This window comes from Brachionichthys hirsutus, chromosome 8, assembly GCF_040956055.1.
Source record: "Brachionichthys hirsutus isolate HB-005 chromosome 8, CSIRO-AGI_Bhir_v1, whole genome shotgun sequence".
NCBI classification, from domain to species: Eukaryota; Metazoa; Chordata; class Actinopteri; order Lophiiformes; family Brachionichthyidae; genus Brachionichthys; species Brachionichthys hirsutus.
Window position 1 is genome coordinate 3,696,073 of NC_090904.1, and position 23,702 is coordinate 3,719,774.

Here is a 23,702-nt window from a genome sequence, read left to right on the forward strand (position 1 = left end):
GTGCATCAGGGGATCAGTAAAATGTTATCCGCAGGATGGAAAACCAGCTGGGACGTAGAAAACAGGAGCGACTTGAGGATGTTCTCTGCTTACCAAACAGAAACTCAAGAGGATCTGCTCCAAGGGTGAGGAGGAAGGTGCTAAATAAAGTATCGGTATCATGGAACTTCACCCATATCTTCAGGGCCTTCTGTTCTATGCATGATTGTGTGGGTGTAAGAGAATTTCCTGGTCTTAGAAAAATATTTTACACCATCCATGAGAGCCAGCAAAAAAACAAAACTATTGTGAGTATTGATCTTTTACCAAGGCGAGGGAATAGATGGGAATTAAATGTATGGTTTTTTTATTGTTATGTCTGGTAACTGGGAGGTCTAAAAATGCAATTTCCTTTAGTGATTATTTAATGAAAAAATTGGCAAGCACACATTGTAGTTTGATTTTCCAACATGTGTTAACTCACCTCATTCAAAAAGTTAAACACAGGATTGTAACTTTTTTTGGTCTTGAATTTTGCAAATCCAGCAATTATGTATGGATGCAAGAACGACTTAATAAACCAACTGAAGCTTATTACATTTAAGAATAATAAGATTAATGACGTTTTGCATGATAGTGCATATCGGACTCCTTTATGACTGTGATGTTTGGTGAGTGAATTGAATGCATCTTTTACAAGATTTTTTATTTTTTAAAGCCTCTATTATAAGTAAATGGGAAAATACAGATTTTTTTATTCGGATTGTGCTCAAAATTTGATGGGATCTGAGTTAGATAAAGACCCATCTTCAGATTTAAAAAAAACAAAAAAATCAAGATCCATCCAGCAGTTTTTCTGTAATCCTGCTAAATAGTGTTACCCCTATTTTTTTTAGAAAAATTGCGACAGGATCCGCAATCCGGATGCGAGCTGGATAAAATGTGGTGGTAGGATAGAGGCCTCCACCCTACATGACTGTTTCAAATTTCATAAACTTCAGTCAATAATCAACCGATATATTGAGGAACAAATTTTGAAGCTCCATTGATTGCAATGTTATTATCCATTATCCAGGATCTCTTCTGGATCCTCACCAAAATTCTGTTCCTGATAACATTCCCATCATTTCCTAATTATTTCATCAAGATCCGTCCATAACTTTCTTAGTTATGTTGCTAACAGACAGACAGAAAGACAGACAAACCAACAGCCTCAGTGTCGGTAATTATACAATTAAATGTTAAGAAAAACACGCAGCAAGAACATAAGCTCTACAGTTTGATATAATCAAGCAATACGATTGTCTTCCTTTAGTGTAATCTTAAGGTCACGCCTACCTTTTCTTTCGCTGATTTCTGAAGGACTTACCTTATCAACGTAATTAGCTCATCAGTGACGGCGTACTGAAACAGGCGACCACAGGTAAGACCTGTGGCTGTCGGTCATTATCTAATCAACCCATCAATCACACGGAAGCACTGCCCTGAAGGGAGCATTTGCCAATAGGCACACAGGTGAACCCTTAAATCAGTTTTAATTGGGCTGCTGAGTAACAAGCACAGCTGAAAGGTGTGGGAAAGCGAGATTGGCGTCAGTGAAGCTCTTGCGAGGCCCCGACAATCACCTCACTCACCGGAGAGACAAGCTAGTGCTAGTAATAGTGATCGATGTCTGTCGTCACTCATTCATTTGCCAAGTAATCTGAGGATGTTGTTAACCTTTAAGTAACCCCCCCCCCCCCATCCGAAACATTTTATATGTCTGTCTTCTACTCTTATATCCTTTTGCGCACTGCTTCTTTTTTCATTCCATCTTGTCATTCACATCTCACACATGTTCACTCTTGAATTCCTGCTATTGTGTTCTGGTCAGCCAATAGCACAGCGACACGCCCTCTGACAGCCAATCATCTCGCTGCTGTCTGTTTAAACGCTAAACTCTCAGCTCTTCAGTCTGGCTTGAAGCAGTTATTATTCAAGTAGTTATTAATCTGCTAAATCCTGGCAGAGAAGACATATTGGGCTTCATCTATGCTAATTATTATTTTAAATCGGGAAACAAAATGGCAGCGTGAACACCATTTCCACGTTTTTGCAATACAGCAGTACAAATACAATCGTTATTACTGCAGGTTTATAAACGTTTATAAATCTAAAATGATCGACAAAGCATGAACCAGGGTATTTAGAGATTGACTGGGAGCTGCGCTGACACACACAGAGAGCAGCCTTTGATTGGTCTTTATTGATACTCTTCATGATCGGTGATGTATCAATCCTGCGGTGATTGTTTATTGATTAAAATATATCAGCCAAAGTAAAGAATGCTCATGCAGAATAACAGAATGAATACGCTTTTTCCTTTTTCCTGGGTGATGCCGGAAACAATTCACAATCTGCTTTTGTGACAAATTGTTCTCACTTAAAAAATACAAGTGCCAATTTTATTCATACGTTACATTTTCTTTGGAAAACTTGTCTTTCTTTTGAAATCTCCCATTTCTGTCTCAAAGAGAAGCCGTTTCTTTAAAGCACTCGGGCTTTAATAAATACCTCTCACAGTGAAGCAACCATCCCAACACAGGATCGCACGCTTCTTGTCTGGCCGCGGATACGCCTCTCAACACGGCACATTTCTTGACAGCGTTTAAAAAATCTTTACTGCCTTACTTCCTCTCCCAGTGGACATCTAGCTTGTGATCTTCCGATATGTTTATGAGATCATTTGTCAAAGCCTCGAGCTTTTCTTCTCTCTCTTTAATTTTTGTTATCAAAACCCCCCCCCATTTTCACTTTCTAAAAAGAGGTGCGTGCATGTTTGCGTATGAGTGACAGCGAGACAGAGGTTAAATGAGAGCGTGAATAAAAGGTAGCACAGGGCATGAAATGGGCCTCGCAGATTAACTCTTTCCATGCCGTCGCTTTCCTTTTTAAAACAGAATTTACAGCTGATTAGCGTCCGCTGTAAAGACAGGCCCCAGTTCCCAAAAGGAACGCTGCTAAACATTTATGTAAGGCCAGACATAAAGAGCCATATTAAAAACATGTGTTCCTCCAAAGACCCCTCAGAGAGACATCCAAGTGGGACTGAATAAAAACACTGCAGACTGGAGAATCGTTATCAGCACATCATCCAAGAACTGTGCATCCTGCGATTCTTACTTGTTTTTTAGAACGTAAGAATTGTATTGCTCAGAAAAAGTTGCAACAATTCCAGTGTGAATACCTGAGATTTTATGAAACTTCACAAGTTGGATCAGCATCCCATTCAAAAAACACGAACACGTCAAACATCTATGTATTTTACAGCGGCCCCTGCTGGTGACAGGAAATGCCACCTTTGATATTTTTATACGCTCTTGATAGCTTCTTCACCAAACTGAACCAAATGAGCTTTAAGACCTCGGTGAAGCATCTTTTGCTTTAAGGCCATTAGAGGTCAACATTGCTGTATAATGATTCTACATCCATACTAACCATAAAATACTGAGTGATGTCATGAAGTTGACTCAATTGATGCAAGAAGGCCGCTTATGAACATCTGGATTTAATTAATAGTCAGTAAACTGTGAAAGTCCCAGGGAGTTGTCTTTTGGTTCGTGAACTTCAGGTAACATAGAAAGAAGTAAGTCTCGAGTATTGACGATGGGAAGCCAGGAATTCCTATAAAACTTAAGAAATCAACAATAAACTTAAAAAAAACAAACTCCAAATTGATTTTTGGTTTCCATTCAACGTTGGTATTGAACTGAGGTTGCAGCAGCACACAGGGTCACCAAAGCAAGAGAAAGGAAAAAAAGCAAAGGCGAAAGGCGAAAGGGAGTGAGCTTTATTATTGTTGAAGACGTGCATGGTGAGGTGGCGGGCGGCTGGCGTGGACACCCAGAACCTGAGCTACTGCTGCTGCCAGGCCTCGGCTGCTTTATGTGCTTAGTCGTCACACATGCCCACAGTGTACAAAAGGCAGCCACAGGTATGTCCCCGTCACCCTGGGCCACACCGGTCACAGCCAGGAGCCTGTCAGAACCTTTAGGCTGTTCTGTCAACTTAATGAAATGTGACTTAGGTTGTGCCGCCAGGGCACAAGCAATTGCCACTGCTGATGTATGGAGACTTTCATCCCCCGGTCACAGTCATCAAAGGGTGTGTGTCACATGGTCGCCTTTTGTAAGCAGGATGTATGTTTGCCTGTATGACCGAACTGTGTCTGCTTCGGTCTGGGTGTTCAGAGCTGGTCGGCCGCAGTGGAAAAAAAGATCATTATAAATTGGTAAATGGTAAGAATGTGCCCAGGTGGTGTGTGTGTGTGTGTGGTATGTTTTTGGCTTGGCTGGAATCATGTCTCATCAAGTTTGTGGTAAATAGAATGCAGAGCTGGACATTAACTGATGGATTCAAACTGTCACACAGAACACTGGTGGAACAAGGAAAAATGTTCTCCAGTCATCTGCTGGAGGAATCATGGCAGCACGAAGCGTGTCTTTGTCTTTAGTCACAGTCACGACGTGTTGTTCGGGCACCTTTGACGTTCCCAAATCTGACTGGAATCACCCAAAAAATAATAAACCTTTTGATTTTAAAGTTTGACCTGATCACGTTATAATCAACTATATTTAAAAACATTCTAATTCACTGATTATGGCTTTGTGTCGGTGCAAGCTGAAAACATGTGTGTGTGCGTGTGTGTGTGTGTGTGTGAGTTGAAAGACGTAGCGGGTTACTCACACTCGCACTGCTCAGACCAAGTGGATAGAAAAATTAGTATGGGCAATGTTTCCAATAGGCATAATTTTAGCTTTGCGAGTTTCAACATAAACAGAAAAAGGAATGAGAAAATAATTGTGGTCGACTGGTGTGTGTGCCGTGACCCGTTGCAGCCCTCGTGTTGGACGTGGTGCGCTTTTTCCAGGGTTTTGGATTTCTCCGTATATGTTAGGCTTCATGTGTGTGGTATCTATCTATCTATCATCTATCTGCCTGCGTCTCTCTCTCTCTCTCTCTCTCTCTCTCTGTGTTCCAGGCTCATTCCACTTGACGTGTGATCCTTCATTCATTCATTCATCTTCTGAACCGCTTTGTCCGTGCGGGAGTCTGTCCCATCAATCAACGCTCGAGAGGCGGGGTAACACCCTGGACAAGCCGCCAGTTTATCGCATTCAATCTAAAAAAGTGGGAGCAGCGTGGAGGTCAGGAATGGGATTGTGATGAGTGAATTAATCAATTTGTCCATGGAGAATAATAAAAGCATGATTTATTGGCAGCCTTTGCAGCTTCCCATGTCGAACTGTTAAGCGTTTGTTTTATAGCGCTCTTATTCTCTGTGTAAAAAGAGGCTTTTATTTTGTATGAGCATACACGTCACGTATGACGTCCCTTTTATGTTACGCTGTTCTTCCTGTTGATATATGTAGCCAAGCTGCTGTTCCGCTGTGCGCACTATAAGCTATTCAATAAAGCAGCCCATGAGAGGCTAAAGAGAGCACGAGTAGAATATTTGTTCTTTTGCACTCCTCGACCTGCACGCCTTAACACGAAACAATTTGCTGATTTATTTTCGGTTTAAGACCAATATATTTGGGTTTTTGGCTAAAACAAACCGTTGGGACAAAAAAGTATTTACACTCCCTCAGACATGACTTCACCTATTAGTCAATCAAATTAGTGCAGTATAGATTTAAGGTAGGACAACAACAATACTAACCTTCTCGACATTAATCTTGATAAAATGTAGTAAATATTCCTCTACTCAGTTCTAAATCATTTCCTTTCAGTTCTGTTCCGACAGATTATGAGGACTCGGTCCTTTGGTTTTCTCCTTAGAGGGTTTACCTCAGATGGCTGGAGGGTTAAGGGCCCAACTCTAACAACTGGTGCCAGTGTAAACACGGCGATTCCTCCCCAATTAGAAACACTAAATGCATTGGACTCGCTGCACAACCAGGGTTGGTCCGTGCAATTAATGCAGCCTCGGTCTCCACTGGCTGCTTCGGATGACTGGGATGGTTAAGATGTATACAGTTTCAGTTCAGGGCCAGCCAGTAGAAGCCTGATTGGACACGTTGGACTCATCATGGAAGTATAAACATGAAGTTGGATGGGCGCTTGGTGGTTGGGGTTTCCTTTGGGTCAGTCGTGCTGGGTAGAACCACAGCAGGCCAGGAAGATATGTGTGGAGGGGAGGTCAATTGGAGGGGGGGGGGGGGGGGGGATTTGGGGCAGATGAAGTGGCAATTCAGCTGTGAAAACCTTTCTTTCCCATTCAACTGTAGAAGATATTGATGAAAAGAGTGGAGATCCAAGATACCTGACAGTGACACGTTCTGATTTTGGACTGCTGTCAAGCCAGATGTGAAAATTAAACTAAAGACTTGCCTACCGCAGTTTAAAGGTCTTTTATTTATTATTTATTCACTAATTTTATTCCTAACAAAAATAATTAACCACAACCCCTAAAGAAAACAGGATTATCCTCACTTTATTTTAATTTCTGGCTACTTTTGCTGTCATTGACAACAAACGTTTCTCTCTTATCTCTTATACAGAAATATCATATCTGGTCTAACTCTGATTTCATTTTTGGCTTACTTTTCGCATGCCAAACACTAAAGGATAATTCCATTCTTATATTTATGTTTGTAGTTTTCTATTAGAGCTTAAAATTCTACAGTACAGGTAGAGCGAAAAGCAAGGCCTCACTTTTCGTAAAGATTTAATTACTTTCAGCTAGTATATTAGTATACTAGCATTCTCAGTAGTATGTTTAGGATTCGGAACAAAACTACATATAATTATATACATATATAAATATATATAACCCCAGAAAATAGTAAAACGAGACAGGGTTTAGATGATTGCTGCTCTGACAGCCACTGTGCTTTGTGTGTTGCTGATGTGTTGGTTTGCACTATGAGCTTGGGATGCTCCACTCTCTTCAAGATAGTTTGCTAACAGAGCTTTTACTCCATTGCCTCTAATGAAAATCCATACTAAACATTTAGCTCTGTGTGAGAAAGGGAGGAAATCCAATAAGACACATAACACAATTTATAAATTACAGGAAGAACCGTTTGAACCATTGAGCTGAAAAAAAAAATAGAGAAACATTTCTTTTGGGGATATATTTGTCCATTTTACTACATTGTGGGACCCACAATGGCAGCTGCCTCTGTGTGGTGAACGTAAAGAGGTTGGAATCTATTTTCTCAGCCAAAATGAAGTCTAACGCTGTGTTTTTATTCATTCCACACAGATTATTAGTCATGCTGCCAGAGATGGCTCCACTGAGGTATTCCCCAAACTAATGGTTGCTCTTGGACAGCACCATCGATAGTAAACTAATTTTCAGCCTGCAAGGCAGAGGAAATAGATCTCATTAGCACTCATTGAACTATCTTCCAAGGAAACTTTCATCTTTAGACCACTCTGACAACAGGCCTGAAAGCCAGACTGATGTCACTTCCTAGTTTTAGGTTTAATGGCTGACTGAAACATGTCTAACAGATGGATGGCAGTAAAAGCCTTTTGTGTGATGTTTTTATTTTATTTTAATGTTTGCAAGCATAACTACAATAGTGTACTTGCTTTAGAACTAACACAAAAATATATATCTATATGACAAATGGTTGATAATTTATGAACAGTGCCAGGGAGGGGCTTGGTGGTGCTGTAGCTACCACCTTGGGTAACAATAGCATCAACCGAGAAATTTCTGGGGTTTTATATGTGCCAATATTCATATCTATAATTTGAAGAATAAATACATAAAAAAATAATATTAGTTAGGATAAAAACAAGTAGATGAGGTTGAGATTGTTCCGGCCACTTAAAGGATTGAAGAGACGAGCATCCCCACAGCTCCGGTTTCTTTCTCTGGCCTTGAACACGTCGGCTTCACGCTGTCAAACTGATATCTTGAGTGATGCTGCCACACTGCGGCTGAAGCTACAAAATACACCGGCAGAGATTCCGGCCACTAGAGGGCGACATCAAATTAATCACACATCCTGAGAGCTCGTTGGGCGTCTCCTTGTTTGTTTACACCACTAGGACTTCCTGCCGGCTAGCTCGCTTTGTCCACGACAGTCTTAACTTTCTTCATTAATCTTTCACAATGGGTTGTGACGGAGGAACGATTCCTAAAAGACACGAGCTGGTGAAAGGCCCTAAAAAAGTGGAAAAGGTGTGTTGTGTTTTAAGAACTATCAACGATGTTGTTGAAAGGTATCGGTGCTGCTGCTAGCTAGCTAGCTAACGTACCGCTTTAAAAGACTATTAGTAGCTTATTTGTCATTATTTTCACCTATTAGTCGCACATTTAAGTATATTCAACTCTTTAATACACATTTGCCACTCGCTGTCTTCAGAGCTAAGCATGTGTGTGACGTGGCCTTGTATATCTGCGCATTTGACCAGGTTGATAAAAGTGCAGAGTTGGTTGCCAAATGGAAATACTGCGTGTTGAGCCAGGAGAAGCTCCGACGGCCCATTGTAGCCTGTGAACTGGGAAGGTGAGTGTTGGCTCTGTTCGTTCCTCGCCTACCTGTTGTTACCTGGCTCTGTTTAATAAGGCATGCCTGCTTTCTCACGTGACCCTGAGTGATCACATAATGTTGGTGTCGCTGGCCTCTGCTTTAAACATAACGCACTTTTCATTTTGAGAAAACCCCATCCATCGAATCAGAATGAAATATCAACTTATGTAATATTTAAAAACACTGCGTGTTTTGTGCTCAATGTTATATTCCAGGCTGTATAATAAGGACGCCATAATTGAATACCTTCTGGACAAGACTGCTGAGAGACCCAATACTGAAGCTGTGGTTCACATCCGTGGCATCAAGGTATGTTACATGTGAAAGTTGTCTGCATTATATATATATTTATTCATTTAAAATTGTAATAAATGAATCACATATCCAGGATATAAAAGAACTGAACTTGACTGATAACCCTGAGTGGGAGGGAGAAAGAAGAACTGCAAAAGGAGACCGATATGAGGGCCACTGCGGCATGTTCATCTGCCCTGTTGTTGGGTTGGAAATGAATGGCAAGCACAGGTAACACAAAACAAGACAAAGTTCCACCACCCAATCAGAAATGTTGAGACTTCACTGCAGTGTAATCAGATAATCAGACAAACACGACAATAATTTAATGATCAACATGATTGTATCTGCTCATCAGGTGAGACTTAAAAGACGGGTTTAGTATTGATCACATTATTGTATTAAATCAAATGGTATTGCAAAAACATTTCTCAGAGCTGTTTTTAAAATATCAGAATGTTCATATCAAGCAAGAATCGGAGAATTAGGAACTACCGTATATTATAAATCCCCGTGTTTGTATTTTCAGGTTCGTTTACCTACAGACCTGTGGCTGTGTGTTTTCTGACAGAGCCATGAAAGAGGTCAAGACAGAAATCTGCCACAAGGTGAGAAATGTTTCCTCTTTTAATTTCTGTGATGAACCTATTCGCCATCCTCAGAAATTATTTAATATTTGTAGTATATTTTTGTCCTTTATTTTCTCTTGTAGGCCTCAGTCATTGGTAATGAACTGTCCTGTTCAATACTTACATTTTTTAATTCTCACCTGGGAGGTTTTGAAATTCAGTTTTGCAGAAACTCAGTTTGGAGTAAATCAAAATTGAATGTTTATTCTTGTAAGGCAATAACATATATACTGTGCAGTGCTAACCATGCAACAGTAAACCTATGAGAAGACAGTCTTTTATCTGTGATCAACTGTTTGCTGAAGAAACTCACTGTTAGCTTTGTGTTGTTGTGGAACATGACATTTGGGAAGGTTTGTAGGGAAGACATGCAGCAAAGGGCAAGAAGTGCAATTGAGCCTGTGGTTGAAGCAAGAGAACTGCAGTGCATATACTCTCTGACTGAGATTAGTGTGCCCCTAAAATATCTTAGTAACAATTTTTCAGGGTTATTTGTGGCATTATTTTGTACAGCTAAATTAAAGATAGAACTGCAAATAAGTACAAAGTAAGGCAATACAATAACATTTTTATTGTGTTTCTTACCAAATTATCCTTAAAATAATTTTACCCAGAAATGTACTTTATACATTTTCTTTTTTTACTTAAAACCCCATAACAAGACAGTGGAAGTGTCAGCATTTACAAACGTGCGCTATAACTTTATATCTGTCACTGTTTTTCAAAGTGGGAACTGCGGCCACAGGTGTAGCTAACCAAAATACATTTCCACCCATAAAGCCATGCGTGTGAACATGAAAAAAACAGCATATTTATGGAGTTGCAGTGACTATTTTCTTGTAGTACTGGTTCCTTTTTTTTTTCTTTTCGATATTTCTGACAGTGACCCAAATTGAACCACAATGAATGGGATATGTTCTAGCAGACCCGTGACCTACAAGGCGACTAAGCGTCTGTAGATATAACGATTACAATACAAGAGAATGGATGGATGGAAAAACATGTAACAGTTATAACAAAGCTTTTAACTGGAATACAAATTGAATAATATTGATTAAATCATATTAAACTTTTAATTAAACAGTAACCACCTAAGTAAGTACTTAAGTAATACTTTATGTTGAGTTGTAAGCATCTGTTATTTACTTTGATACAAATTGATACATTTTATTTTAATTTCAAGCACTGTAAAGTGGTTTTAGTAAACTGGCATGTGGATTTTCTTCTGATTTATTAAAAAGCCATTTTATATTTTCATAAATAGACACAAATAAACAAGTATGTCAAAAGTTGATGCACAACATAATCACAAAAGGTTACACAGTGCATCATCCTGCTTCTCGCAGTGCGTTTATGCTCCAGCCGTGCTGTTGAAGGCGCTGCTGCTCGAGTTCTTCCGTGTGGCCAAGAGCCATGATGGCTTTATGGGAACAGTTGCTTGGTCCAACACCTTGTTCCTGTGCCACTGTTCCAGACAGTCCAGTGCCTCCGGATAGGTATCGCTCTCAAACTTATTAGCAAACATGCTGTTCTTGTTTATGATCCATGGCAGGTCCCCAACGGCAAAGATGCATATATCTCGTACATAATGTCCTGAAAAATCACACACAAAACAAGATTGGTATGTTAGATGCCGCTGTTATATTCAATATAACAGCGGCAAAACCTAATGTAGAGCCGCTCATGAGACAAATCATATCAGTCATCTTTTGTTAAATAAATCTTGGCTTGCCATAGCCAAGAATAATGTAATGTCTTCCTTTCTACACCCAAAGAGTGAGAATCAAGCAATAATCACTTCACAAGACAAGATATATAGATTATTAAGTTAGTCTAATGCTAAGAGAAATACACATGTACTCATTTGTACATGTAAACGACAATTTATTTTTAATTAGAAGACACATCACTGGTTCAGAATGTTGCAGTGACCTTTCCAGATGTCAGGTATTAACATGTTGAGCAAGGGTACTTTAGTTGAGACCACAGATAATGTGTGATAATGTTGCTCTACTGTACCTTTGCAGCCATCATGTGCCGTTCCTTGTTCTCGCCACTTGATTGCTCTGATATTTCCTTCCCACTCTCCATCTATGTAGCTGCCTGGAGCATCTTCAAATGTAGAATTAGACAAAAGTAATCATGATTGTGCAACTGAATTAGATCACAAATGCCTTTTACAATTATTATAATCCAAATCTGGGAGGTTACTTCAAAAGGAAAGAGGCTATCTACTCCAAAAATACACCTGATCAGGATCAGCCAGTATATGAAATCCACTTTACGTGTCATCACCATCAAATAATTATCAAACGTAGTCCTAATTTACGAGTTAATCTATTCGCTGCAGATGTTATGACTGATTAAAGCAGATGGATTACCTTGAATGTGGTTGAGTGTCACCCAGTAGTGCTCGTCTGGACTGTATGTGTCTTTGGACCATTCCAAGAGGTCGTGGGCTATGCTGCTTTTCAGAACAAAGTCCACAAATGCCCTTGTGAGAGCATAATAGGCCGTTCCAAAATAAACTTGCAGTTTATGAGGTGGAGGACTTTTCTTTATTCCCCATCCTTTAAAAGCTACATGTGACCCCACGACCTGCCGGTACTGGAATTTAGTTCTGTATCTCATATGCAGTGGCTGCTTTACTCCAGGTGTCATGTTTCTGTCCCTCCACTCTTTACTCTTCATGTACTGCACCAGTTCCAGGTTGCTCATCAAGGGGAAATCTTGTCCGCAGAGATTTACAACTTTCCTCCAGCCTATGCTGGACCCTGCTAGATCCTTCATGCAGTTCACATCTGCCTGCAGACGTGAAAATCCACTATAAGTCACTGACTCACTTCGGCTGGAGACAAAGACATTTTTAAAGCAGCTGACTAACCTCCGTACAGCTGCCTGGTACGCCATTGGAGCCTTGGCATCCACATGAATACAGTAGACATTCTGTGGCATGTAAATGCCCCGTAAGAGACGCACAAAAAGCTCTAACTCCTTGTGAATAGTCACAATGAATGCTAAAGGGTAGTCTTCTTCCTCACGGCTCAGTGGTCTTGTGATGAAGTGTAGATCTTTGGTCAGATTGGAACACTGCAGTTGATTATTAAGAATAAAACTTTCCACCTGTAAGCATAAAATGTTGTTTCTTATTTTACAAAGTTATTTGCAGCATACCTTTGACAGAGTATCTTATTTTTGTGAGCGCAGTTATTTATTTATTTTGAGGGGGGGGATTTTCCATAATTTTCCACAATTCAATTTAAGAAATGCAATAAGGAAGTGCATGTGCATAAACATACCTGGCAGTCCTGCCGATGCCATTCTACGTCCTCTTCTATTCCAGGCAGAAATGCTTTACATTCAGTGGCGAAGGTCCTGCACCTTGGTGAATCTAAGAGTTTTGGCTCTGTTGGTGTCTTGATCCACAAGTAAATGACCGAATAGACAATAGCACTTAAACCCAGGCAAAACAGGAGGCTGAGTTTTCTTCTTTGAAGCTGGCACATAATATTCCTGCTTCACCGTATACAGCTAGCCACACCACCGATGAACTCCTGCCAAAAAAAAAAGCATCCACTGGTTAATTTCAACGAAGACCCTGGACCCTGGGAATCTCAAGGAACCCCAGAGTTAAAATCAGAGGGCAGTCCGTCAATGATGAAACAACTATCAATGCATCTCGGCGCTTTACCTTTTTTTATTTACCTTTTTATTTTTCTGACTACGAGAGCACGCAGGATACCAGCTCCCTGTTGGGAATAAAGCACACAAGAACAATTACATAAGATTATGGGGCAGTAGACTTCCTTGCATCATGTTAGAGCTATCCTAGCCTCTTCTTCTGAGACTTCTGATCTCTTGTTGAACATGAGGATCACTGAGTGTGTAGAGGGGATGTACTGTAGCCCAACTCCAAAATGTAAACAGAACACAAAATACTTTGAGCATTGATGTCGTCATGTAATTTCTGGAAGTGGATATGATTTCATCAGATATTCATTTAATCTGATTTCCATTGGCTCATCCTAATTGCCAACCCTGTAGTTTACCAAATGTTTTGCTAAGTGTAGAGCCGTCAATGTTTTTGTCATAGCCAGTAGATTAATTAGTTGATCTTGTGAAATTCAAGTTCAATCTTAATCCTAATGAGTGTGCAGTTTAAAATAAATGTTATTGTAAGCTTTAACATTTGTTTGCTTGTTTTATACCTCTTGAAAATATTCTGAAACGCTTTAATGTATTTTTATCCGATTATTAGATTAATTGAATTATCGAATTAATCGATTGATTAATCAGTTAGTTAAATAATTGATAGTTGCAGCCCTAGATATTGGCCATATTGAAAGCCATCTCAACTTGAATTGCTTTAATTGAAGCATACTTCCAAACAGCAGGAATTCAAGTTCTATTCAGTTTTCATATGAAAACTATGAATTTAAATGTTTCAAACTGATTTGGGAATAGTTGTGACGCGACTTGTACTCGGATACTAATTGCAACACTGTTTGAGTTATATTAGTATACGTATTATAATATTTTGTTTTCATTTTAAACAAATTTCACCAAAATTGTGTGAGGAAATGTTATACGTTGAATAAAAAAGGCATTTGTTCTTCTGTACCACAAATTACAATTAAAGATTTTGATGTTGGACATCATAAATTGATCATTTCTATTGTAATATTTTCTGCCCATTGAGCTGCTACAAACCTGTTTGTAAATTATATGCAGAGAACATTTAGGTTTTTTTTACATTTCATGTTTTGAAGAAGTCCTAATTTTAATATGACACAATTTTCAACAATCACATGAAACATTTACATATATATGTATATACCCTATAATACATAATAATGGTTGCAACAACTCAAAAGTAGCTTTCATTTTAATCAGTGGTGTTTTTGCCCCCTGCCGAATATCCTACAGAAAATACAAAAGAAACATCTCACTCTCTATTGCAGAGGAGACAACAGCATCTCTGAGGACTATTCTGAATTCTGTGCCCTCAGAACAGTATTACGAAATAAAAATATAAACATATTTCTGGATGTTCTGAATATTGCACTTTGATTGATCAGTTTTAGATCCTCAACAGAGAAAATAACTAGAAACTATCATTTGAAAAAGGAATGGATTGCTACTTAATTACTCAAGTCATTCAGGCAGTTGAAATCTGAAGTATAGCTTCAGGTAATAATAATAATAATCCCACATCTAATAATGCATTTCTGTGCACAAACTATTTAAATAATAAACCATTGCATCATATAAACACCCGTAGCAGAGTTTAATGTCAGAAAGTTACCTTTTAGGCAGTCTAGTCATTAGTCCTTAAGGTGAAGAAGTAAAACTTTGATCATCGATAGCTCTTCTGGTCATTGTTACCGAAACAGCTCTGACCTTGTGTGTACGATCCATACACAGACCAGTGGGGAGAACAAGCATTTTCCACCAGCGCCACAAACATCAGCAACAAAGCATCATCAGGGGTTAGGTCTCAGGTTTAAAATTTGTTTGGCAGTATTGTTTTGTTGTTTCTAGCAGCCAGTGATCTGGGAGGTGATCCTTTCACAGCTGGAGCCACTGTTAGAGTGAGGAGCACTTTTGTGTGGGTTTTCCCCCCCACCTACTTGTATACGTTGCTGATGAAGACACTACCCCCTCATCCCCACGAGACATGGTGCAATCCTGCCTGGTTACCTGTAGAAACACACACACCATTCTCCTCCCTTAGTTTCCTACTCACTTTTTTCCTCTTGCTTTCCATTATTTGTCCTTAAAGCATTTCCTTTCCTCTTTTTGTTTCTCAAAATGCCTTTTTATTCCAGTTCCTCTGCCCAATAAAAGGCACACATGAAGAACCATGCACAATCCATCTCCCTTGAGTGCTGTCTCTGTCACATTCACTGACCTACTTCCTAGCCTCTCGCTGACGAGTTCACTGATTTGTTGATCAGCAGCCTGCTCATTTACGGTAATAGCAGCTCCAAACTGACTGACTTTGGAGCGGCAGCCACAGTTTGTTGCTGCTTGGTCAGCTCCTGAGATTAGCCCTCTTGTGTTGAACAGAGCACATGGTTGGAGTTCACACCCATTAAGCCTGCATTATGGCAACACAATAGACCTCTGCTGGTTACTCACAGTTTTTTTTTATTTGTGTGTGTTCCCCTTTTTTCTAATAATGTTACAGCCATGTTTTTGTTCGTCATAGAAAGTTCCAGAGAAATAATATCGAATGTTTTGGGAAGCTATTGTCAAATCAGAATGACGGGGTGCCAAGAGAGTAACTGTGGTACCTAATAAGGAAGTCTGGAGTGGCAGGGAGTGTCAGAGTACTTACGGACATGTTTGACAGTTGTATGACAGCAGTGAAGTGTGCAGTAGGAGTGACAGGGCAGTTTAGTGTAGAGGTGGGATTGCACCAGGGATCAGCTCTGAGCCCCTTTTTGTTTGCCATGGTGATGGATAGACTAACAGATGAGGTGAGACAGGAAGCTCCTTGGGCGAGAGGCGTGGTACACCCTGGACAACCGCCAGTTCATCGCAGGGCAACACAGAGACAGACAATCACACCTACGGGCAATTTAGCATCACCAATCCTAAGGAAACCGGAGAACCCGGAGAGAATGCAAACTCCACAAGACACAAGATTCGAACCCGCGACCTCCTTTCTGTGACCTCCTTTCTGTGAGGGAACAGTGCTTACTTACCACTGTGTCACCGGGCCGCCCGGAAGTTCATCAGTGTTATTGATTGTTATTGCAGTTTTATTGAATAGTTATAACCTGAAAGACCGATTATTTTCATGCTTCAACTTCTGTGTGTTTGCAGTGTCCACACCCTGCAAATGTTTTCCAAATAAATAAGTCAAACGTCTGCATTTGCTTATGGAAATTACTTGGCTTTTTTCCATTCCATACAGACATCTGGTCCCCGCCATAGATAACTCACAAATAAATAAATAAATCACCAAGCCTGACAAAAGCTGTGCAAATTATTGCTTTGCAAGTCAAAGTAAGTGCAGCTCTCTGTGAAGCACTTAAAACCCAGATAAAATGGTGTCTTGCTCATTGAAAGTAGAGCGTGTTTGTGCGTATCTTTTGTGTTTTAAATACATTTGCCTTTCTGAATGTTTTGCAAATTAATATGTGAATGGCAATCATGAGAATAATCAAATACAATCCAATTTTGTCTCCAAATAGTTTTGATGTTCACTGCAACCATTGTAGATCCACTGATGTTCAGTTATCCATAAACAGTGACATTCATTTTGTTTTCTTACATGACAATACAAAAGCCGCGCGCAAATTATTTTATCATTACAAAAGTAAAGAATTAGACTGGTTTTACGTGGATTGGATGTGAAGTGATCCATTTTTCCTTTTTTGAAATTGAATATTGGCAGATTGGATTGAGGACGTGTGTGGAAACGAATTGTATCTGTGCATTTGTGTCATATAAATGTACAGATTGGGTATTCCCTGTCATACGTTATTGCTGTCATTCTTCTCAGCCTTAAAATGAGACTAATGCTTTACACCCCTCTAAAAATGCTTCAGGAAGAAATTGCTTTAATTACACTGAACAAAAAATATAAATACAACACTTTTGTTATTACTCCGATTTTTCATGAGTTGAAATCAAAGATCTAAGACTTTTTCTATGTACACCAAAGGCTTATTTAACTCAAGTTTTGTTCACAAATAGAAGCACCAAATTGTATTTGGGCATATCGAGAACTGTGATGGAAAGATCTTCTTGGGGTCAGTTATTTTTGCACTGCTGCAAGGTGTTGCTGTTTTTGTCTTTACTATTTTCACAGCTATATAATGTGTGATGACCTTTTACATTTGTTTGAAATGTTTTTTCTGCTGCATCAGACAGTATTTATTAACATGTCTAGCCATGGCTGCCATGTTTGTGCTTCAGTGTGGGGAGTCCTTCAAATATGAGGATATCGTAGTTCTCAATGGCTGTAAGGAGGAAATTGAGAAACTGAGGGAGAAGATGGAAGAGAGACGAGCCAGAGTTAAAACTAAGGTGGGTCTGCAGTGCTGAACTAATAGAATTGTGGCTGGATGTTGAGGAAACTATTTTTGAAAATTGTCTCTGGGAGAGTGGGTTATCAGCTTTTGAAAAGTATGGGTCTTCTCTAGACCTAAATATACATTTATTTTATCTATATTTTTAGATTCCTTCATCATGAAAAAAACCTTTTGGTGTTTTGTCAGGTGAAACTGTAAGCAAATGCACCCAATCATATAATATCATTACATATTACGTCATGCAGTACCTCAACATGCGAGTGTTCCGAGATACGAGCAAACCTGCGAGCAATAGTTTGCTTTGAGATGCGAGTATAAATTACACTCGTTTTTGTCAAGCTATTACTGTATTTGTATTGGATTCATTCTTGCATTTTCCCTTGTTTTAGAAGTCAAAGAAAAGCAAAGCAGCAGAAACGGTGTCCACGCCATCAGAACCCAAAGGCAAGTAGGAAGTACAGCTGAGGCATCACGTGTCGTGTTTAGCAGAAGAAAACGAAGCTGCAATCACCCGCTAATATCTTAAATTGGTCATTTTAATAATGTTTTCAGTATAGTGTTTTTCAATTAATTTTTGTTATTCGCCCTTTCAGAATGTGACATCATCATCTGTAATATAAAACTGTTTATTTTCATTTAGAAGCTGAATGTAACTAACTCGCTGTATGCCAGATCCTGATGCCATGATCATTAGATAGGACCACTGTGGCATATTGCCTTTTATTTTGGTTCTGCAGGAATGTTTTTGTCCCGGCTCTGTCAACTGGGTTGATATTATTGTCCTGTGATGATGAATTACTACCGTCGCATGATATTTTCAATTAATATTTTAAGAAAACATTTATCTATAATGTAGTGATGGAAGAGTTTGCAGTTAGTTGTATTATTGTATCAGGGCTTGTTTCTAAGAGCTCTTAAGACATGTGGCTATCCAAGACCAACAAACAGCCTCCCGGGTAAAGTCTACTCCAGGGTGCTGGAGAGGAGAATTAGACCGACCTTGGATGTAGGAGGAACGATGTGGTTTTCGTCCCCGTCGTAGAACACCGGACCAACTCTCCAGCCTCCATCGGGTGCTCGAGGGTTCGTGGGAATTCACCCAACCAGTCCACATGGGGTTTGGGGCCCTTTGCTGAGGGCTGGCCGCTCCCTAAACGATCAAAGCTCCAGGTTCATGTTGGTCTCCTTCAGGGCTGCCCTTTATCACCGGTTCTGTTCATAATCTACATGTACAGAATCTCTAGGTGTAGCCAGGGGACGAAGGGGGTCTGGTGTGGGGGCCAAAGGATTTCATCTCTGCTTTTTGTGGACAGCGTTGTCCTGTTGGTTTCTTCGAGCCTGGCCCTTCAGCGTGTACTGGGGCGTTTTGCAGCCGAGTGTGACGCGAGTGGGATGAGGATCAGCACCTCCAAATCCGAGGCCACGGTTCTCAACCGGAAAAAGGTGCTCTGCCCTCTCCGGGTCGGTGGGGTGTCTTTGCCTCAAGTGGAGGAGTTCAAGTATCTTGTGGTCTTGTTCACGAGAGAGGGAAGGATGGAGCGTGAGAAGGATTGGTGCGGCAGCTGCAGTGATGCAGTCGTTGTATCGGTCTGACGTGGTGAAGGAGTTTAGCCGAAAGGCAAAGCTCTCGATTTAACGGTTAATCTACGTTCCTAATCTCACCGATGGTCATGAGCTTTGGGTCATGACCAAAAGGACAAGATCCTGGATACAAGCGGTGGAAATGAGTTTCCTCCGCAGTGTGGCTGGGTGGACCCTTAGGGTGAGGAGCTCAGTCACCAGTGAGGAACTCAGGGTAGAGTCGCTGCTTCTCCACATCGAGAGGAGTCAGCTGAGGTGGCCGAGGCTTCTATATCGGATGCCCCCTGGACGCCTCCCTGGGAAGATGTTCCGGGCATGTCCCGCCGGTAGGAGGCCTCGGGGAAGACCTAGTCTCTCCAGCGTGTCCTATGTCTTTCGGTTGACCTGGGACCCCCCCCGAAAGAGCTGGAGGGAGGTGTCTGGGGACAGGGACATCTGGAAAGCTGAGACTGTTGTCTCCGCGACCCGGCTGCAGAAAAGCGGCGGAAGATTGATGGATGGACTGTTACCACCTTCTGTGGACGTAGCCTCAAGAGGAAAATTGATGACAAATCATGGAGACGGCTATTAGAAGTGGTAAACGGAGATTAGCGGTGAACTCCAAGGTCAATGTACATCAGTGTCATCGCAACATCTGTTGCTGTTTGAGCCAAAGTTAATGTCATGAAAGACAAGTGAGGAGGTCACCTCTGTTGAAAGCAAATACTGTAATTCAAAAATTACTTTTTTAAATTATTATTATTACTTTTTTTCAGTTGAGATTTTTTAGTTGCCATTGTTTTTAAAGGAAGGTTACCAATTATTATTATTTTTCCATGCATGTGTTGTGTAATAGTCTGTATACATAAATAGATTTTGGAATACCCTGGTAGTTTTCCTGCTAGAGCATGCACCTAATGTCCCAGGTCTGCACTCGGCTCACCAGAGCTTGCTTGGAGACATCATGGTAGGTGTGACTTAACCAACATTCTGTTCATGTTGACCAGCTCTTATTGGTGGGAGGTGAAGAACTTGAAAGAATACATGGATTATTTTCATCTGATTTTCCTGAACAGGGGATCTGAGTCATTGTTAATTCATATAATGTATAAATAATAATAAGACTAATATGTGGGACGCAGAAAGGTTCAGAACGTACGTCTGTAATGGTATTATATTAGCAATCAGCTGGTAATGGACTTATTGCTCTTCAGGGAACAATAATGCAGTAATTAGTCATTTTTAGCTGAAAAGACACTAAAGCCATACAGATACTTTGAAGACTTTGCAGTCATTCAAAGTAGACAGCGGATTGTCACGTGTCTGTTTCGGTGAATCATTCTTCCCCTGGAAAGTTTTATGCAAAGCCACAGTTTCCTGTGCACTGCTGAAAAAAGATGCTAGTTTTTCTTTGGAGGTTTAAAAAGGAACATTACAATATATGAAACATATTTATTCATATCAAAATAGATTGCACATAAATTTGATTCCATGGCAATCAGTAGCGCGATATAATAATAAACTAATTTGAAATGATTATAATATTGTAGCATTATTATGAACATTATTATAAATATGAAAACATTGAAACATAGTTGTAAATATTTTAGACGATCGAAAGCTAAATTATGTCCAATCAGTTGAAGTCTAGTTTCAAAGGCCGTTTAGTCTCTACGAGCACTTTAGCCAAATCTGATAATTAGCTGCGAGTTAAGCATTCCAGTAAAACGGTGAAATCACACTACCATTGTGTTGTTTTATATATATATTACTTAGATCAGAGACCTCCGGTGATGTGTTGTGCTGTTAGTGAACATTGTTGTGGCTTCCTGTTCATTTCTTTTTTTTTTATTTTTTTTTGTCTTTTCTTTTTTTTACCTTGGCTTCCTGTTCACTAGGACATCACAGGGCTCAGATCTCAGAAGTGATCAGGGTGTTGGCCGAGAAAAACTTGACATTTATATATGTTGCTCAAGTTTAAATGAAACATTGTCTAAAAGTGAAGCGCAGCTTTTTCCTGCTTGTGGAAACCTTATTTTAGATTGTAAAACATGGGCTTTTATTAGCTCTTCTTTACTACGTGAGAAAACATCACATTTTACAAACTTGCATCTCCATGTAGGTAAAAGAGTCGTTGATGATTTAATGTATTCTTTCAGATGTTTTGTTTAATTGATCAGTTATTCTGCCTTGATCAAACGTAATCCTTTTTCTTCCTGTAGACGATGCACAATCTCAGCAAGTGGACGTAGCAGAGGAGAGCTCACTACCAAATGGCGGTGAAAGCGACCAGTCAGGTGGCCAATCACACTTATCTCTGTCGAGCTTTTGAACATGACCATCTGCCAGAATCAATCATGGCAGTTGATCTGAAAATTAAGTTGGGGGGGGTTGTCAGTTGGGCATCCAATTTGGCCTTTGTTTATTATGCAAGTTGGTATTCAGAACAGGGCGAACAATGATTTATTCAATTGTATCCAAATAGTGAAATTGAGGAAAAATCATAATCCTTGGATTTTGTTTTATTTGTTTTACATTTTTAATTATGATAGTTCTTATGTTCACACTGTTTTTATTTTGTTTTTTTCATGTCAACTATCATTTTACTAGGTTTGGATGGGCCCTCAGGACCCTCGGGATCCTCCACCTCCTCTAAAGACATCAACACTTCCAAAAACTCCACAAGCAAGAGATCCATCCAGGAAATGGAGAAGTCCGAGGCCTTCAAATCTTTGTTCACCACGCACAGCTCTGCCAAGCGCACTAAAGCGCAGACTTCCAATTGGGTGACCCACACCCCGTATCACTTCTAGTTACTATCACAGGGCACCACAGACAGGGGCTCCAAGAATCATGACCCTTCAAACATTGATAAACCTTATTTACGCAGCACCAGGACACACATTACCAACATGTCTACCAACTGGTCCCTTCAGTCCTCGGTAGCGCAGTGTTTACATGTTGTAAACACTTTGTTAATAGCTCCCAAGACTGTTCAGACTCTGTTTTGTAACATAATTCCTCCCTCATGTATTCTCCAACATCTTTGAGATCTCAGTCATCGGTGCTTGGAGGATTGATGGTAGGATGACTTACGTTTGTCACTGCTGTCTCCTAGTGGACAGTGCAGCTTTTTAAAATTCTGTCTGCCTGGTTAGAACAATAAAAAATGTAGTGACAGATTATTTTTAGCCATGATTACATTCTTGTTAAAAAAAAAAAAGAAGTGCAAACATGTTTCATCTTTAAAGCAGATCCTGTTTCCTTCCTGTGCTCAGTAATTTCTACAAATGAATGCCTTGACTTTTCTTTTATTTTCTGCTTTCTCTTCTTGGCTTCCTCCAGCCACATAAACCTCAAATCTCTTAATTCGTCATGAAGTCAGTAGAGGCTGCTGCGCCTGGTTTCATAGGCTGCTTTCCCAGCCATGGTTCTGGTACCATTTCTGGCTCCACTGACCCTGCTCTCACTGAACTAACCAGTTAATGACAGCCTAAAGCAACACGTTAAGTTGTCTATCCATCAGGAAACTATGTGAATCACAAGGTTTAGACAGAGAATTTGGTAAAATTAAAGAAAAATAATAATTTGGATCCCTCATTCTTGGTGGCTTGTAAAGCACGATGCAATTCTCCAGGAGATTGCTGCATAGTAACGGGTATCTAAGGCGCAGAGTGGGAATGACAAAATTAATGCATTTGGATTCTGTTCTACAGAATAGTGTTTTTTTTTAATATAGCGTTCTTATGTTTTCATGTTCCAAATGTAATCTATTAAAAATCGATCAAATATAAGTAAAAGTAGCAGGACAAAAGGAGAAGCATTCAGCTTGGTGCTCTTAAGGATCGCAAATAACTCTGTTTTTCTTTTCTTCAAAGAGTCGCAAATACAAAAATTTCCCATACATGCCTTCCCAATGGTTTGTTTTTTTCAAGAAGGTTAAAATGTATTTTTCCTGCTTGTAATTTGACTTGAATTTTTCTTTTTTGCATGCTACAAAATAAATGTATTTTCAATTCCTTTCAGCTGATTTGTATTCATCTATTTCCTCTTATGTGTCTCATCCAGACCCTGGAACCAGTAAAACGTTCACCTGTACCTAATATACAGTACAGTAACACTGTCCTTTATGTGCAAAATAATAATTACAACTGATGACAGAAGCAACAGCAGTAACGACAGTACCTGTTTTGCTCAAGGGAAAATCAAATCCAAATGTGAAAAGATGTTATAACATCTCTTTACAGTTTATGTGTACATCTAAGGTGTCATTCATTCATTTTCCTCACTGCTTTATCCGAAATTGAGGTCATGGGTATTGCAGGAGCCTATCCCAGCAGTCAACGGGCGAGAGGAGGGGCACACCCCGTACAAGCTGCCAGTTCATTGCAGGGCCACACAGACAGACAATCATTCATGGACACGCTACAGTCAATTTAGCATAACCAGTTAAACTAATTTGCATGTTTTTGGTGGTGGGAGGAGGCTGGAGAACCTGGAGAGAACCCACGCAGACACAGGGGAGAACATGCAAACTCCTCACAGAAACGCCCCAAGTTGGACTTGCACCTGTGACCTTCTTGCTGTGAGGCCACAGCGCAACCCACCGTGCCGCTCCACCTAAGGTGTCAAAAGCATTTTCGTGTTGGGGACAACCAGCTATA

The 23,702-nt window shown here is 40.0% G+C and overlaps 2 protein-coding genes across 2 annotated transcripts; one reads left to right on the plus strand and one right to left on the minus strand.

Annotated features, from left to right (window-relative positions):
* The first annotated feature begins 8,067 nt into the window (after nt 1–8,067).
* Nucleotides 8,068–23,063, plus strand: rtf2 (replication termination factor 2). Its single transcript, XM_068742354.1, has 9 exons — nt 8,068–8,158; nt 8,392–8,486; nt 8,726–8,819; nt 8,899–9,035; nt 9,334–9,412; nt 17,363–17,473; nt 17,868–17,922; nt 21,261–21,335; nt 21,649–23,063. Exons 1-9 carry the CDS (start codon nt 8,090–8,092, stop codon nt 21,849–21,851), a joined length of 918 nt encoding a protein of 305 aa, XP_068598455.1. The 5' UTR covers nt 8,068–8,089; the 3' UTR covers nt 21,852–23,063.
* On the minus strand, nt 10,014–12,939 carry gcnt7 (glucosaminyl (N-acetyl) transferase family member 7). Its single transcript, XM_068742353.1, has 4 exons — nt 12,733–12,939; nt 11,815–12,556; nt 11,453–11,545; nt 10,014–11,026 (listed from the first exon to the last, which is right to left on the minus strand). The coding sequence occupies exons 1-4, from the start codon at nt 12,937–12,939 to the stop codon at nt 10,785–10,787; spliced, it is 1,284 nt and encodes a 427-aa protein (XP_068598454.1). The 3' UTR covers nt 10,014–10,784.
* Nucleotides 23,064–23,702: the final 639 nt, after the last annotated feature.